The following is an 18439-nucleotide window of genomic DNA, read 5'->3' on the forward strand; positions in this document are numbered from 1 at the left end:
TTCCCTTTCTCTCTCTCTATTCCCTTCCTGAGCGTCTCGTCTCGCTCTTGAGTCTTGATTTGACGAGCGAAGGAGGAGCACCAGCCTTTCTCCACGCCTTTCCCCTTTTCTCGAACAGAATGGGCGTCAGGAGACCATGCACAACGCATCCCACGCCCCGCCCACTGCTACTCGCTCCTTTCCTGTTGTTGCTGTTGCTGCTGCTGCTCTCTCTATAGCTCTTCTTTTGGTCGAGCCATCGATTATTCACGCGGCGTGAGGTTCCAGTCGCTGCCGCTTTTGGTGTTTGCATTGGCTCGTTTAGTCCCTCTCATCTGTTATTTTTTTTGTTCTTGCTTTTTGGTGGTGCAGGAAGATCTGGACGCGATTGCCTTACCGTGGAGTTGATTTAGTCCTGCTTGCTAAGATCTGTGTCGATAAGAGAGAGGCGCTGCATGTTTTAGGTGGGAAGTGATATCGATCAAAGCTTGCCGAGAGCTGTGGTTTCGTAGAAAGTAGAGATTTTGATGGAGTTTAGGCATAATCCTAATGAGAATATTGGGATCGGCTCCTCTTCTTCTACCGCTTACAATTCTTCTTTGGTTAGAGGAGGATCCGCCTTCTCAAAACCGACTCTTTCTTCCTCTTCGTCTCTTGTTTCTCCAAGAGCACCAGGAGGCGGCGGAGGAGGGTTGAGAAATGGGCACATCTTTGGTCATGCTCAGACGCCGCCACCATCTACTCTTGAGATGGCTCCCACCGTCATCGATCACCCCCCGCAGTCTGTCGCGAAGAACACGGATCAATCTTCCATCTCCAACTCGCCTCCTCCGGTGGGAGCATCTGGTGTGGCCGCGTCGACGAACGTGAAGGCGAAGATTTCGGCCGGCGCCGCTGAAGCGGATGTGTCAGCGAAGTACAAGGAGTGCCTCCGTAATCACGCGGCAGCGCTCGGCGGCCACGTCCTGGACGGCTGTGGCGAGTTCATGCCCGACGGTGAGCCCGAGACGGCGGACGCGCTCCGGTGCGCTGCCTGCGGCTGCCACCGTAGCTTCCACCGGCGGGAACAGGACGGCAGTGGCGGGAGCTCGTACTTCCACGGCGGGTTGCGCTTGCCTCTCTTGCTCCCGCCTCCGCCACCTCCCCAGGCGCACTCGCTCCACCAGAAGCAGTTCCAGTTCGGCAGTTTCCCCGCCAACCCCTCCCCGGCGGCCGGCATGCCTGGCTTCGTCCACTTCGGCGGCGGAAACAACCCCAGTGGGAGCGGAGGCACCACTACCGAGTCGTCGAGCGAGGAAAGGATTCGCACCGGGACCCCGACTCCCGCCGCCGCCGGCGCCATGCCGAGGAAGCGGTTCCGGACCAAATTCACGGCGGAGCAGAAGGAGAAGATGCTGGCTTTCGCGGAGCGAATCGGGTGGCGAATCCAGCGGCAAGACGACTCCATGGTGCAGCAATTCTGCGCAGAGATTGGAGTGAGGAGACAAGTCTTGAAGGTGTGGATGCACAACAACAAGCACGCAACGGTGAGAAAGCCGCAGCGACAGCCTACTCCTCCTCCGCGGCCGCCATCTCCGACACCGCCGAAGCAGGAACAACAATCCATGGTGCAACAGAGCAACCATCATCCGCAGCACCTCCAGTAGTCTCTAAACTTGCTCAGCGATGCCAAACTAGTGTTCAAAATCTTGGCTTCCCACTGGTTCGAGCTGCTTCCCTCTCCTCACTATTCATCTAATTGCTGCTGTTTGCCAATCCAAGCTTCCCTTTTTATGCTACAATCTGCATCGATCTGTCGATCTTTGTGGCCGTTTTAGCTTGATCCAACAAAATCAAACCTAAAAAAATAAAAAATCGAGGTTGTCATACGATAATTTCAGCAAAGATTTCACAGCAACATTCTCAGAACCTTGGCTCTTCTTGAATCTGACTGTGACTGATACTGAAAACTAGCAATGAAACGGCTCAATCAAGAACACCATCATCATCTACATTCGTCTGTCTGTGTTTCTGTTCCTCTCCATGAATTCAGCATTCTTTTTCCCGGACTGTCTCTTGCTTACAAATCTGTCGGTTATTTCATGTCCAATTCACATCATGGTGTCCCTATAACAACTGCAATAAAGAATCCGTAGATCTATGTATGCTCGCTTTTCTAAGCTCCCAATTCTTTTTCTTTTTCTCCTAGTTTATGAGTTCAAGATCACAACGGATAAGATTGGAAAAAAACTGAAGGCGAATTGCATCATCCAATGCTTCCTGGTAGCCCATGCTCCGCAAGGTGAGTTGATCTTGGATATTTCATAGTTTTTTCTCATTGAATTAATTCATGCATGCATTGAATATTAATTTCAATTTATATTTCTGGACTTGGAATTGAACCTCCATGTTTGTAGTTGGGAAGCGATGTAAATGCATTACATTTTTTCCCTGCATTTTCATTTTTTTTCCCCTTGTTATCTATATGCGAGAACAACATGCAGTGCAATTAATTATATTTAAACAGATACGGTTGTTAGATTGAGTATTAACTTGTTGTTTAAGATTAATAACGATGGCATTTTATTTTATGTGCTGATAAATATATATGCAAACATTTCATTTGAATAAAAGTTACATAAAAAAAGGTCATCATATATTATTTTTGTACAAGTTGATGATTAGGCACATAGATAATATATATTTTTTCTCATTGAAAATTGCGTAAAATATCTAATCTGTGTGAGAGGGGACAGCAATGGGTCGTCACGTCATGTCAATCTCATAGTGGATCTACAGGATATTACAGCTATTATTATTTTGCAACGAGATATTTTATGAGGTTTTGATTCACTGGAATTAGGCATTTGTAATTATTTTTATGGTCTACAATATTTATTTAGCAGGTATATTTAGGTTGAAAAAAAAGCAAAAATAAATAATAAAACAATACTTTTTTAGAATTATCAAAGGAATTAAATTAATTAATTAATATTCCTGCACGTGCTTAAGTGAATGTTCTGATTAAAGTTATTAAAAATAATTATTTAGTTTGTTATATCTTCACTCTCTTAAGAAAAGTAAATTAATTGTTCGATCAATTTGCATGCGATTAATTAAACTGATTAAAATTTTAATATAAATTTTATTGTAAGTTTTTACATATTATTTAGTGAATTATAAAATTTAAATATATTTTTTAAAAAGATATATAAATTAAAATTAAATATCAAAATGATTAATGTAGTAAGTTTCGACTAAAATTAATATATAGTTTCTTTTATATTTTCAAAGTAATCAAAGATTTAAAAATAATTAAGTAGTAAAATAGTCAATTTTTACTTAAAAATTTAAAATTAAATCTATATAAATAAATTTTAAGACTTCTCACTAAATTTAAATTGCAACCTAATGGCTTTCTAAATTGCAGCTATATATTTAATTTTACATTTTAAAATACAAAAATTATTAAAACTACTACATTAATTCATATATTCAAATTCAAACACAAAATGAGCATATAACAGTTTGCATCTAAATTGTTATATTTATTTATTTTAAAAATATAAATAAACTCCATATGTAGTTCACAGAATGCATTTATATATTATAGATTCAAATTTTGAGAAAAAAAATACCATGTAGCAGTTTTGTATTAAAAATATTCTTATAATAATTTTAGTTAAAATTGTTATATATTATTTTAAAGTTATTTAATCACTTTAATAATGTGGTTGGACTCTAATGAGTTAGAGAGTGAATCTATATATTCGATGTGACCAAAGGTTATATATATATATGATTATAAATAAATTTTGATCAAAATTTCTATATGATTATTTTTAAATATATTTTTTATTTGTAATTTGTATGGTAATTTTTAAAACTTTATGATAGAATTTATATCATTTTCTCTCTATTTAAAAAACTAATAATTTTAATATATTTCTTAAATTATAATTTACATAATAATTTTGATAAAGGCATGCGTGTGAAATCAGTTGGAGGCGATTTGATTTTTCAATGGACTGCACGTGAAGATACGGTGAGATTGTGTAGAACGTTTTAAGGACATTGCTTTTAATTAACATTTGCCAGATAATAAAATTATATATATACTCAAAAATATTTTTTAAAAGATAATATGCAAAAATATTTCCCCTCGCATGCATCTCTTGTAGCATGAATTTAATTTCCTTGTGGTGTTCATAAAAATATGACACCCGATTAGAACAATAAAATATTGATTTCATATTATATGTTTGTGAATATGCAAGTAAACTAGCAAAATACATTAATGGCTTATGCAACTCTATTTGCTACATCAAAATTATTTTATTGCATTAAAGATGACATTAAAATTTATACTTATATATATCTACGATATGTTCATGGTTTCTGGATTATGGTGCAAGGATGATACTACAACTACTAAAGAAATCATCAAAGAATTTAATTAATTTGGCAATCGATGCTTTAGACTTGTTATTCAACAACAGTGAGTTTCCATTGACAAGCCACTTAACAAGTTACACACATAACACTTACAAGTTGAACAATCACAGGGACCTTAATGTGAGTCCTAAACTTCATGAAATATATATACTAATTCTAAGATCACACACGTCTGATCTTGTAATACATATGTACCATTATTCTAAAACCACAAACATGATTGATTGATATCGACATAGACCGTCCTATAAGATTCTTCTTTCTGATATCCAGAAAAGAGGAGTTAACATATATATATATATATATATATATATATATATATATATGGGAAATCATTTGCTTGATTCTTTGCAGTACTTAATTCATCCTCTTTCCTGAGGTAGTACTTCAACCTGTCAAAGAGAAAGAAAAAAAGGGTTTAGCTGCTTAATAATTTCCATTAAACACTTTAAGGTGGCAAAAGGTAGCAACACTGAAAGTGACCCCAAAAGAAGCATCTGTCATACTCACTAAGCCAACAGCTTGGAAAGCCAGCAAATATCTCATTGAAAGTCTTTTGTTTTGCTACTATTTATATTTAGCTTTCTTTGGTATTCATTAAAGGCTAATTCTAAAGATGAAAAAAGTAATTTAGAATAATTAACGTGGTATTAAATATATATGTCAGTAATCCAACTTCAGCAAGTCGGATGTTGGCCTTCAGCTGAAAGATAGGCATCTTGCATGCATATAGGGAGCCAATATCTGAAGCAAAATACTTGTTCTTTTGCCTGTTTCTGATGTTTTCTTTTTCTTTTTCTTTTTCATAGAGGAGTTTTGGGGCTTTGTAGCTTTTGAATGGACTCGCTGCAGAGCATGGAGCTTTGCGAACACAGCGAGAACTCAATGGAACAGTAGTCGCAGAGCATGAAGTGATATATTATAGTGATTTAGTCTTAAAACGAGAAATTATGCTGCATATCTACCTCTGCGGTTGGAGGACCTGTAATTGGCATAAGGCATTTGACCAGCTTCGATGCGACGGACGTCCTCAACAAGCAGATCATAATGGCGCTTCACTTCCTCCGCCGTCTTGCCACCCATGGCGTGAGCGATCTTGTGCCACCGGTCCGGCGTGTCGCGGTCGTACACTGCCAACGCCTTCTCGAACATCTTGTTCTCCTTCGCAGTCCACGACGCACTCAGCGAACTCGACGCCATCTAGATTCTAGAATGGTTTGCTTGTATCGCAACAGTGCTGTGGCCTCGGCCTCTTCTTATATAAGCCCAGCGAGTGGGCATACTGCGCGTGTGGAGGTCCACGCAAGCCTCGCAAAAGAATCTAAAGATTTTGTATTAGCTTGATTCTAATCTCATGCACAAATGCACAATGCATCTCTTTAATTTGTTATGAGACAGACTAGTTCTCCCTTTTTCCAATGTTAATTATATCATAAAGTAGAGTAGCTTTTCTATTAGTAAAAGGGACAGCTTCTGTGCAAGTAGCAGCCATTATGAACCTGATGGATCGACGGAAAAGTAAAGCAGGGGGGAAGGATAAACCCCAGCTGTTAAATTTTCTGGTTTAGAGCGAGGCATTGCTGCACTGTTGAATCGAGTCTAATTGACTTGTCTACCTCTTTCCTGGCAACGCCGACAAAAGCCTTAGGTTTAGTGTAGATTTCCTGTCCACTCGATTCTCTGGTCTGTGTTCCTTGTCTCTCCAAAGGCTGCTAAAAAACATGTGCAGGTGAAGACTCAATTGTACAATTTGATTGATCAACCACAACACATGAAGCCAAATAACATTACTAGCATAAGATTAGAATACAAATGGCCTATAGTCTGAAGAGACAATACTGTACAAGGAGAATATTCATTGTATTTATCCACAAGAACCTTGATGAGGTGCAGATGCCAGCTACTTGGCATGTAAACCTCCTTACAAAAACTATACCTTGTCCATCAACAAGCAAACAGCAGAGTCAGGTTTGCATATCATTGAATGGCAAAAGAAAAGTTGTAAGATACCTGACTGCTCTCCTTTCATTAATTGTCAACATGTCGAGATACCTGACTGTACCTTTCGAGTGGATACGGAGCACCTAAATCTTTGGAACTGGACCATTTTGATCCTAACCCAACCGACTGCAAGCAGATTCCAATTTGCCTCTTCAAAGTTTGCTAAGATACAAGAGGGTGATTCTGCCAAGTCGATCGCAGGACAGCTAAAAGCAAGATAAGAATCACTTCAGATTCCAAGGCCGAAGAGACAAGGGGATGGGCATGCCTAACAATTGCCAACAAAAAATAAGAACACATCTAAAGATATTTTAGCAATGCAACGACGACACATTTTTTCAGCTACGTGTGCAACTAGCACGTCCATGTATCTTGTAGCACAAGTGTTCAGTGTGATAACTAATAGTTCTCTGGAAAACTAATACTACTGATGTGGTGTAATGTGATTAATTGTGCCACAACAGCTCCACTTATTTGGAAGACACAATTGCATTTTCCTTGAGCAGAGCCATTTCAGATATGGAATTGCAACTAGCTTGTATACTATTTTCAACTAATCAAATCCATGCTAGTTTTAAATCACTAAAGATAATCCAGTTGCCGTGAAACTGTAATCATCCACGACTATATCAATGCTCCACCATACAGAATCTTTTTCAAAAGCAGATGAAGATTTTCCAGACATTGAAACAAAAGTAAAAGGAGTGTTTCTCCTCCTACGACTTTGGAAGCCGGTGGCCGAACCTTATTCAATCTGTAGAAAATTCAAAAAAACTTCGCTTGTCTGAGTGATGTGGAAGGCTAAGATCCACATGAAGGACTGACAGTTGATTGTGAATTCATCATTGACAAAGCGAAAGAACAAAACGAAACATTCATAGGAATCAGGATTGGGGCAAAGAGGTGGCACTATAGATACAGATTCCAGATGACTGTGAGAATCCTTATCTTTCCCATGTCCACAAAGCAATGGTTGGATTCTCTGTAGTTGGGTTTATCTCTTGTGTGGTCCTTCTTTTAGTGTGATTCGAGATGCTCGGCAGGACGGCAGATAACCCAGTAGTGGACTAAATCTAGCCAGCCATCACAGGCTTAAGTGATAGTAAATTAGTACCAATTTCCATTGGTTTAAAAAAAAAAGGTGCAAGGGTTGAAGATATGATTGATAAGCTCAAATTGTTGAGTTGGAGATCATTTTCCAGCTTATTCTGTGAAAGATTTGCTCTCTTTCTCTGGTAGCGGAGAAACACAAAAACCTTGCAGTAAATATTTCACAAAAATTAAAGATTCTCACTCCAAAAGTATGGCTGTTTGATCATTTCCAGGCGGTATTGTGACATTTTCACTCTATAATCTATTACAACTTTCAAGGATTTTTCTGCAACTCATACAGATATGAAAGAAAAACTCAATCGGCTTCAGCGATAAGAATTAGGAAGGCTTAATTCGTGACTAAAGATCAATTGATAGAGAACTTTAGGAAGCTTATCGAAGACTGAAGCTGAAGGAGTTGCATGTGCAAGCTTGATCTTTGCCTAAACCACATTAAGGTGGTGTTGAAATGTAATGAGCCCTTGGTCCATGCTAATTCTATAGTTTGTATAAGAATGTTAAAAATAAGTGTGCCAGGACGAGTGCCCTTTTGAATAAAATAATAATAAATCATGCTCTTATTGCATGTGGGCCAACCCAACTGGGCCCGGCCCAGTTTAATGAAATATTGAATGAAGGGCTTCACCTCACTATAATATTTTATATATAATTTAAAGTATTTTTTATTCGATATAATTTATTTAAGCACCGGCATCTATAAATTAATAGTAACTGTACGAATAAAAGTACCTTTTTTTAAAGGTCTATATTCTAGAGCAAATAAATAAATAAATAAATTAATTAAATAAGCCATGGGTGGCATTTCATTATGTCCGTTTCTACTTTTTCGGTCATAAACAATAAATTTTGAAAGGGAAAATTTAGCTAAGTGTGTACGGTAAAAATAACTATTAAAGGAGGGCTATTTTGGTAAAATGGTCACCAAATTTCACTTGATTAATTTTTCTGGACTAAAATGATTTTTTTGTTATTTTTTAATAATATTTTTCTTTAAAATTATTATTTTGCTAGTGATGAAATTGGTTTTTTTAGCGATATAATAAATAAATAAATAAAGAGGGCAGAAAATTGCAAACAAAATTAAAATTAAATTAAAAGGTCTCACTGTCACTGACTGTGTTCCACTGTCACCTCACTGGCCAGGGCGCACACCCTGCCACTACAAAAGACGACGACGGCGAAGATCGCCGAAAGAGAGCACAAGCGAAACCCTAACTGCGCCTTCTCTTCTCCCACTCCCTCTTCCTCCCAGCCATGGAGGGGCAACGTGTCTCCAAGAAGCCTGCTTCGTCAGCCTACGTCGACATCTTCGGAGGTCCTCCCCGTTTCGCCGCCTCTCCCTTCCCTTCCCGCCTCGACGACTACGCCGAGATTTTCGGAGGTTCGGGGACCTCCTGCAGCATCCCCTTCCTCGATCTGCCCCGGGCGACGTACGGCCTCGACGGTGATACTGCCGTGGTACACGACGGCCCTGGATTCGACTACTCTGAGGTCTTCGGGGACTTGGACTTTCGGGAGTTTTCTGTGCCGTATGAGGACTTGTTTTCGTCGAGTCGGGGCGTGGAGGTTGGTTCCACGAACGGGAGGTGCGCTTCTGAATCTCTTTTGTTAGCTGTCTTTGTCGAGTGGTATTTTGTTGGCGTATTGTGAAAAAAAATCATCTTTTTGTTGGCTAATGCCTTTCTCCTTGCTGAAGCTGGCAGTAAAGGTTTAGAAAACGTGGTTACATGCATAACGAACAAGAATGAGAAGTTGTAGGAGTACGTTATGCATCTAACTTTTGTTGATATGGTTACGATATAACATACATTGCATATTTTTCACTCCTTTCTTGCTAAATCTATTGAGCTGAATGAATTCCAAGATATAACTCCTGCCCACTTTGACATTAGAAAACCCTTCATCTAGGCTTTTCATTATTGTTATGCTAATCTCTATGTTGGTCTCAATTAGCAGATCTATGCCATTTGATTATTCTCTTTTCTTGTATCGATTCCCCCTTCCTCTTTTTTTTGTTGCACACATTGAATTATCAAACAATCAACTAAGGTTTAAAAATAGCTATTGGTTAGATTGGGAGTTTCAAAGAAGATTACTAGATTGTCTTTTTAGAGATCACTAAGACTATTTTTCTTAAAATAATTGATTATGAGTCACTAGGTTTTCATTCACCATTAACAGGGACCTTGAGGATCCAACCATTGATGGTCAGCCTATTAAAGAATCTGAATATCCTCTGGAAGATGTGAATGAATTTCATGTGGATTGCATTGAAGATGATAGTGATTGCTTCCAATTGAATTGTCATCTTTCGAATCATAATTCTGGGAAATCTAACCTGTCAAGTAATGTGAAAAATAATGGGAGCAAAGATGGTGCTGTGAGAGGAAAATCACACAACTCTGATCCTCCTAGATCCATTCTTGAATGTACTACCCATTTGCAAATGCAAAAACCTGGCACTCCCATTAGCAAGGTTAACAATGTTGATTTACATACCTCAGGAAATGAAGTCATATCAGATATTAAGGAATGTAGCAGTCTATATTCTGCTTCAGAGCTTAATCATGTAAATTTGGATCTCCATTCACATTCATCCAGCAGTAATTCAGTCATTAATGATGTTGTAACATCTTCCAATGCTATGTATGTGAGTGTTGTAGATGTCAGTCTCCAAACACAACCTTTGCAAGTACCACCCCCGACAAGACCACCTCCAAAAGCATGTAACAAAATAAATCATCCATTCTTAAAGATAGAGCCTAACGTGGAAATCAGTATAAATGGACACCATTCATCTCCACAAAATGAATATCCTGAATGTTATGGTTTTATTTCCAAAATCCATGCACCTCAAGTTGTCATGAGGGATGGTCCTTCCTTGGATGTAGACATCGATGCAAGTTCAGCTGCTGCTGCAATAAAGAAAGCAATGGAATTAGCTGAAGCAAGATTAAAAAGTGCAAGGGAGTTGATGGAGAGAAAACGTGAAAATTATCACAACCGGAAGAAGAGTCACCATGAAACCAAAAACGAACAGAAGATTGCTCAATATTCTTTCTTTTTAGATAACACCAGTGTTATTACAACACAAAAAAGGCTGGCAAAAGAGGAGGACAAGATTGATGACATTCCTTCAGAGAAAGGAAATATCACCAATGTTTTAAAGGCAAATCTGGATGTTGGGGATACAACAAGAGATGTGATAATGTCTAAACATGGTCAAGAGATGATGAAAGAAAACAGTTTAGCTCCAGAAAAGGAATGTATGGGGTGGAAGATGGATCGAGAACAGTCAAGGATAGCAAGCAAAGAACAATCAATAATAATAGAACATGTACATGTGCAGGAAGCTATTAGGAAAATGATGAAAGGAACTACAAGCATTAACAAAGATGGTCATTATGACAATAAAGAAGTTACACTGCCATCTGAATTTAAAAGCAATAATAGTTTGAATGCAGATATGGAAAGGATTGATGGGCCAAAGATTGCCACAGATGTGAAAGATGGCTATGATTCTTGCAAGGGAGAACCAATTGAAGATCTAGATAATGTGGTTCTCGTGGACCCACAGCTTCAAGAAGATATTGATATCCTTAAGGATACTCACATTTCTCGTAGTGAGGAAAACAAGAAGCTTGAAGAGGCTCAAGAAGTTCATGGTGAAATTTTGAGCATGTCATTCTCTGTTGAGAAGAGTTCTGTTGCAGTTAGAAATGAAGAAAATCTGGAAACATTTGATATCCATGAGTTTGAGGAGTCAAAAGATGCTAAATACAACTATGAATTTGAAGACAATCTACATGACTTTCAGTCAGTCCAAGTGATATTGTCAGATACATTAGAATTAGAAACTGCAAAAGTAATTTCTGAATCTGGAAAAGTTGAGAAGGAATTCGCTGCAGATTATTCAAACAGTGAAGAGTGCAATGATGGTACTATTCTGGATGCATCCATGATAGGTGCTGTTCCACATGACAAGGAAATGGGGATGGCATTTGTATCCGGCATGTTTGATGCAGAGAAAGAGTTGGATGCTCTTTGTGAATCTGGTGATTCTATAAATCCATCAAGGGAGGTGCAAGTTGAAGGTGGTCACTCGAACAACCTGGTCCAAATGGATAGAAATACAATGAAAACTCTGAAGGAAGCTAGGGAGGAACCATACTCAAAGAAAGAGTCATCCATTTCTAAGAAATATGATTCAGGAGTGGTAGTTGACCAAGGCACAGATGAAATAGGTGATAATTCAATGATACAAAATGCAACTGGAGTAATTTCGTATGAATCTGAGAATGCAAAAGAAGATGGTGCCTCCTCTCAGAGTTGCAATGAGTTCAAATCAAATGGACCACCAGCTGAAGACCAGAAACGTGATGGGACACCGGAGGCAGTTCTAAAGTCCTGTTTGCTGGAAAAATCTGAGATGCAAAAAACACAGCATGGAGGCAAGAAAGTTAGAGAAAATGAAAAGATTGGAGAGATTCATGCAAACCCAGATGTTTCAGAAGAGAAAGTTGAAGGTGGTAACTCAAACAACCTGGTCCAAATGGATGAAAATACAGTGGAAACTCTGAAGGAAGATAGGGTGCAACCATACTTGAAGAAAGAGTCATCCATTTCTGGGAAATATGAATCAGGACTGGTAGCTGACCATGATACAGATAAAATCGGAGAGAATTCAATGAAACAAAAAGGAACTGGAGTAATGGCATATGAAGAACCTGAGAATGCAAAAGCAGATGGTCCCTGCTCAGAAAATTGCAATGAACTCAAAGCAAATGAACTACCAGGTGAAGACCAGAAATGTGATGAGACGCCAGAGGCAGTTCAAGAGCCTTGTTTGCTGGAAAAATCTGAGAAGCAAACGATGCAGCAAGGAGAAAAGGAAGTTAGAGAAAAAGAAAAACTTGGAGAGGTCCATGCAAACCCAGATGTTTCAGATAACATTGATATCGTGAATAGAGATTCAGATGCCAGGTGCTGCCTCCTCTTCAAAGATTCTGATGCTCAGTCAGAAAATGGTGATGGTATCTCAGAATTACAATCCGCACATGATGCTTCATACATTTACAATGTTGGGCCCTCAAAGATTACTTCCAACTTTAAGAAGACAGAAGATAAAGAAAGTGAAATCATGGAAAAAGAAAGAAAATCATCAGGAATTTGGACAAGGAAATTAGAAGAGGAAGAACGAGAGAGAGAGAAAGAGAGAGAGAAGGACAGGGCTGCAGTGGAAAGAGCAATTCACGAAGTACATGAAAGGACACATGCCAAAGCCCGTGAAAGGGCAGAAAGAATCGCTGTGGAGAGGGTTACTTCTGAGGCTCGACAAAGAGCACTTAAAGAGGCTCAAGAGAAGGTAGATAAGGCTTCTGTTCTTGCTGCGGAAAAATCAGTAGCTGAGCAGGTTTTAAAAGAAGCTAGATTAAAGGCAGAGCGTTCTGCTGTTGAACGAGCAATTGCTGAAGCTCGAGGGCGTGCTGCAGAAAGAGCACTTGCTGAAAAGGCAGCTGGAAATGGTAGGGAACGCAAAGAGAGACCAAATGGTTTTTACAAGGATAAAATGAGTAAAGAAAATGGAACAGAAGAACATTCAAAGCCCTGGAATAAGGTAAACGAGAATAAGACTTAACTCGATATTTGCAACAGTTATTCATGGTTGTTTTGATTCTTATTTATTCAGAGTACAGTTTTAGCTCTGTGTACTGTTTCATATGGTTGGACATGTAGGATGGATCTACTGGTGCACAGTTTGACAATACTGATTCTTCTAGCAACTCCAAGGGATATTCATTTGTGGATAGCCAAAGTAAGCTATGTTAGGATTATTGTCAAGAGCTCTTTTTGTGAGCCTTTCATGTCTTTGATATTGTTTTTCTTATACTTGAATATCCATAGCCTCTCTCCCTTTTTGAGATACTTGTGTTCCCTTTATTGATCAGAAGCAGGAGAGGACGAATCAACTCTCAGGTATAAGGCTAGGCTTGAGAGGCATCAAAGAACAGCTGAACGTGTGGTGTGCATTTCATCTGATTTAGACTTTCTTGGTAGTTGAGAGGATCACATTTTTTCATATTTAGTATTTCTAACACTGTTTACTGTTATGTTTCTTTGTGTCAGGCAAAAGCTCTTGCTGAGAAGAACTTGCGGGATGTTCTTGCTCAAAGGGAGCAAGCAGAGCGAAATGTAATGGATTGTTTGTGATCAATATACTAGATCTAACTTTGCTTAATATTTATGTTGTTATTTAATTGCAGAGATTGGCTGAGTATTTGGATCCTGATATCAAAAGATGGTCAAATGGAAAAGAAGGAAATTTGCGTGCATTGTTGTCAACTCTGCATTATGTATGTGCATTTGTTTAGAGCATTCAATTTTTTCTTGTATAGTATGCATGAATACATTTTTAGATTTATTTAATACTATGAGTGAAATATCCAACTCAAGTATGTTTGCAGGAGGAAATATAGTGTTTTAATTTATCATTCACTCAAATGGACAATACAATATCTGTAGCAAATTACATTATCTTTTAAAATTACCTGATAACGAATCCCAGTAGAGACGAATATTCTGGAGGTCGGTCTCTAAGTGTGCATAAGTTATGTTTTGGATTTATCTGATAGGCGAACTAGGAGGGTCTTGAAATGAACTAAAAGATCCAAAATCCAAAAATTTGTTGTTTCCAGATTCTAATAGTTGTGAATTTTTATTCGGGACAGTGGGCAGGCTCTTTTGGTCTTCTGTTTGCCCATTGTACGTTTGACAGTTGGAACATAAGTAGTTTCAAGTCACCACCTCCCATTTGCTTTGAACTGTCAAAAATCTATTCTTTAGAATCACATGACACTCACCATCTAGTGTGATGAGTGGTTAGAATTGAAGAGAATTAAATCAAAGAAAGCTATTTTATCTTCAATATAGGAATTGCATGGGATTTTTAACTTTGTTTGTTCTAATCTTGATTAAAGTGAGACCAGTAGCATATCAAATGGTTCTACTTATATGGGTTCGATTTACAATCTGTATCACTGTATCTATATCTTTTCATTCTGAATGTCACTCAAGTTCATAAAGTTTTATTAGTAGAGTTCCATTAGTCCTTTAAAATGCATTCTAATCTGATAGGCAGCTTCAACCACTGAAAATTCTTGAAGTTCCATTAGTAGTCAAATAGATTTTGCATGTAAATATGGAGCTGTTGATGTTTCAGCCATTTCATTTGGCATTTTGTTCTCAGATCCTTGGGCCTGAGAGTGGTTGGCAGCCAATTTCGTTGACAGGTGTCATCGCTGCTACTGCTGTGAAGAAAGCTTACAGGAAAGCTACACTCTATGTTCATCCTGATAAATTACAGCAAAGAGGTGCTAGCATTCGGCAAAAGTACATTTGTGAGAAGGTTTTTGATCTTCTCAAGGCAAGTCCTCTAGTTGTCTTAGTTTGCCTGTGTATGTTCGGGTCCCTATATGTCTGACTGATTGTCCACGTGCATGATACAGGAACAAAATAAAAAATACATAACCATATGACATTAGATAGTTGTTAAAGTGTTCTCTTATATTGTCTTGTTTGCAGCAGTGGGAGATTAATACTAGTTCTTAGCATTAGAAAATCAAGCTTGTACAAGTTCTGTTTCCTGGCTAGTTAACAGGCTAGAGACTCTTTCTATATCATAAAGTAATCATGCCAGTGACACGATAAATGTTGGATCCATAAGTCTGTTTTGCTCTTCTTGCATCTGCTTTATTGTACAAACTAATCTCCATTTTCTAATGATGCAGGAAGCGTGGAACAAATTCAACTCAGAAGAGCGATAAAAATGAAGAATGCATCCACTGTAGTGTAGTCTTCAACCTTGAACCTTTCATTTGTAGTGCATAAATGCGTTTTAGATTCAAAACTAGCATGCTCAGTTCTGTACTTATTCAATTGAACATTCTTTTGCATATGTAAATATGAAAAATTCTTAGTAGTGCATGCCAGAATTTGATTCATAATTCAATTGATCAAGGTTCTTTAGTCAACTTTGAATCTGATATTTGAGTTGATATGGCCTCTGGAGGGTGGGCACCTTGAACAGGAACAGCATGGGGCATCATATTAACCTGCGTCGCCATTACTGACGAATTGAGACATTGGCCATGAAGGTCTCGCCCATTTCCCCACGGCTCAGACTGGTCCGGTTTGCACATACGGGCCGCTCGTCCTTGACCCAAACCCTCCCTCCCGGCCTTGCTTCATGCCCCGCCGTGGTCTGCGAAACCAACGCTCGCTTGCGGCAACTCGTCAAGTCCGACCGCCTGCTCGACGCCCGCCTCCTGTTCGATGGAATGCCCCACCGCGATATCGTCTCCTGGACCGTCCTTATCTCCGGCTACGTCTCCTCCTCCGCCCCCCACGAGGCCCTCTCCCTCTTCTCCTCCCTCGTCCGCTCCGCCGATCCCTCCCTCGACCCGGACCCCTTCGTCCTCAGCGTCGCCATCAAAGCTTGCGCTTACGGCCCCGGCCTCCGCTCTCATGGACGCTGCCTCCATGCTTACACACTCAAATCGGGGAGGGTTGTTGGCTCTGTTTTTGTCGCTACCGCCCTCTTGGATATGTACTCCAAGACCGGCGATCCCGCTTCCGCCCTCCAGGTGTTCGATGAAATGCCCTACCGAAATGCCGTCTCCTGGACGAGCGCTGTCTCCGCCCTCGTCCGCGCAGGCAAGTGCCGACACGCCGTCCTCTGCTTCGCCGACATGTGGGCCTCCGGCGTGCCGTGCGACTCCCACACTTATGCTACTGCCCTCAAGGCCTGTGCCGACGCACGCCTGCTCGCACGCGGCCGTGAAATCCACGCACAGACCGCGAAGCTCGGGCTGGAGACTGCACCGTTCGTGGCTAACACGCTCGCTGCGATGTACACCAAGTGCGGCGTCCTTCGGGAAGGTCTCGTCTTGTTGAACCGTGTGCGCACCCTCGACGTGATTGCGTACACGACCATCATCGCTGCCTACGTGCAGGCGCGCCGCTACGAGGAAGCCGTTCGTGCTTTCATCCAGATGCAATCGGACTCCCTAGAGGCAGTAAGCCCTAACAATTACACTTTTGCAGCTGTGATCTCGGCATGCGTTGGGCTCGCTCATCTCGAGCTGGGGGAGCAGTTGCACTGCAAGCGTCATTCGTCGGGGTTTCGCCGCCGCCAGTTCGGTGTCCAACGCCGTTGTTACTTTATATGCCCGCGCCGGCCTGCTTGCCTCTGCCTACACAATGTTCCGGGAAACGAGGACAAAAGATATCGTCTCATGGACAGCTATCATCTCTGGTTTCTCCCTGGAGTGTGAGATCGAGAAGGCATTTGCTCTGTTCGACGAAATGCGGCGCGATGGGTGGCCACCTCCCAACGAGTTTACCTTCTCCAGCCTGCTCAGTGTATGCGCCTCCTCGGCAGCGCTAGACATCGGCCGGCAAGTCCATGCCCGCGCAATAGTCGCTGGGTCTGACGCCGATGTGATGATCACAAGCGCAATGATCACTATGTACTCGAAAAGTGGGAGCGTCGAAGAAGCGGCACAGGTATTCGAAGGGCGCGGTTCCGAGGAGGTGGTGTCGTGGACCGCTATGATCATCGGTTACGCAGAGCATGGCCGAAGCGCGGAGGCAATCGAGCTGTTTGAGCAGATGCAGCGCACGCCGGGGCTAGCTCCCGACGGAGTTGCATTCATCGGGGTGCTCACGGCGTGTTGCCACGCCGGCCTGGTGGATCGTGGTCTGCGGTACTTGGAATCGATGAGGGAGCAGGGGGTGGAGCCGGGGAGGGAGCATTACGGCTGCATCGTGGATCTGCTGGGGAGGGCAGGGAGAGTGACGGAGGCCGAGAAAGTGCTCGAGGAAATGCCGAAGAGTGAGGTGGACGCGGTGGCTTGGGCCTCGCTGATGAGGGCGTGCGCGGCGAAGGGGGACGTGGAGGGTGTGAGGAGGGCGGCAGCAACGGTGAAGGAGCTGGACCCGCGCGGAGCTGGGGCATACGTAGTGTCTGCAAACATATACGCAGGGCAGGGGAGGTGGGCGGAAGCAGCGGCGGAGAGGAAATGGATGAGGGAGAAGGGGCTGAGGAAGGAAGCGGGATGGTCCTGGGTGGCCGTCGGCAGGGAGGCGATAGGGGTGTTTGTAGCCGGGGGTCGCTCTCACCAGAAAATGGAGGACGCCTGCTACTACATGCTTGAGCTGGTCGACTATGAAGCGAGGATGGCAGGAGATATCACCATGAGAGCAGAGTTTGAATTGGACGATGAAGAAGAAGAAAAGAATGCATGGTGAGTTGTTGATTGAAGTGCTACGTATCGGTCCCTTAACGCATTATTTGTACTTGAAAGTGCGGCTTATTCAAACAGTCAACAGCTTCAAGAAAAATACAGTATGAGTTAAAAAGGAAAATACATATAAAAGATTTGGCCTTAAATTTTATCAAAAATTAATTCAAAAATCGGTATAATAAATAAAATATAAATAACTTTAGAATACTTCTACGTTAAAACTTTTCTATATAAATATAAATTTATGAGACATTTAACTTTGGAACAACAAAGTTGAACAATTTAGACTTTATAAATATTCAAAAAATATATATATTTGACCCTAACCTTCCCACAATCACAATCATATATTTTATTGTATGCATAATTTATAAATCATATTGCATAATAAAAACCACAACTTTATCTTATTTAAATCTCCTCTTCTTTTCTTCTGCAAAAGGTGGAATCCGCCCCTTAGCGATCTCACATAATCGAGTGGAATCCGCTACCTTAGCGGCCTCACACGATCGGCCTCACGATCATTTGTGAGGAAGTAAATCGAGAAACTACAGTTGGTCATGACGCAGGAGGGTATTACTTGGTTTCGTCAAGATTTGAACCCTTAC

General features: G+C 40.8%; 4 protein-coding genes across 4 annotated transcripts; 3 read left to right on the forward strand and 1 right to left on the reverse strand.

Moving 5' to 3' along the window:
- Positions 1-2425, forward strand: LOC141824398 (zinc-finger homeodomain protein 5-like). Its single transcript, XM_074711683.1, has 2 exons — positions 1-260; positions 352-2425. The coding sequence occupies exon 2, from the start codon at positions 507-509 to the stop codon at positions 1623-1625; it is 1119 nt and encodes a 372-aa protein (XP_074567784.1). The 5' UTR covers positions 1-260; positions 352-506; the 3' UTR covers positions 1626-2425.
- A 2298-nt stretch (positions 2426-4723) lies between these two features.
- Positions 4724-5619, reverse strand: LOC141825158 (protein RADIALIS-like 3). Its single transcript, XM_074712543.1, has 2 exons — positions 5379-5619; positions 4724-4805 (listed from the first exon to the last, which is right to left on the reverse strand). The coding sequence occupies exons 1-2, from the start codon at positions 5611-5613 to the stop codon at positions 4801-4803; spliced, it is 240 nt and encodes a 79-aa protein (XP_074568644.1). The 5' UTR covers positions 5614-5619; the 3' UTR covers positions 4724-4800.
- Positions 5620-8781: 3162 nt separating this feature from the next.
- On the forward strand, positions 8782-15511 carry LOC141824396 (uncharacterized). The gene is made up of 8 exons (XM_074711681.1): positions 8782-9113; positions 9709-13144; positions 13264-13342; positions 13476-13549; positions 13654-13719; positions 13791-13880; positions 14774-14950; positions 15315-15511. The coding sequence occupies exons 1-8, from the start codon at positions 8782-8784 to the stop codon at positions 15348-15350; spliced, it is 4290 nt and encodes a 1429-aa protein (XP_074567782.1). The 3' UTR covers positions 15351-15511.
- Positions 15415-17891, forward strand: LOC141823007 (putative pentatricopeptide repeat-containing protein At3g47840). The gene is given in 4 exon segments (XM_074710287.1): positions 15415-15450; positions 15666-16685; positions 16687-17818; positions 17821-17891. Coding segments are annotated over 4 exon segments (2211 nt in total). The 3' UTR covers positions 17844-17891.
- The last annotated feature ends 548 nt before the right edge of the window (positions 17892-18439 follow it).

This window comes from Curcuma longa, chromosome 3 (assembly GCF_044706935.1).
Source record: "Curcuma longa cultivar G26 ecotype Majalengka, Jawa Barat chromosome 3, ITB_CL_G26_1.1, whole genome shotgun sequence".
In the NCBI taxonomy this organism is placed as follows: domain Eukaryota; kingdom Viridiplantae; phylum Streptophyta; class Magnoliopsida; order Zingiberales; family Zingiberaceae; genus Curcuma; species Curcuma longa.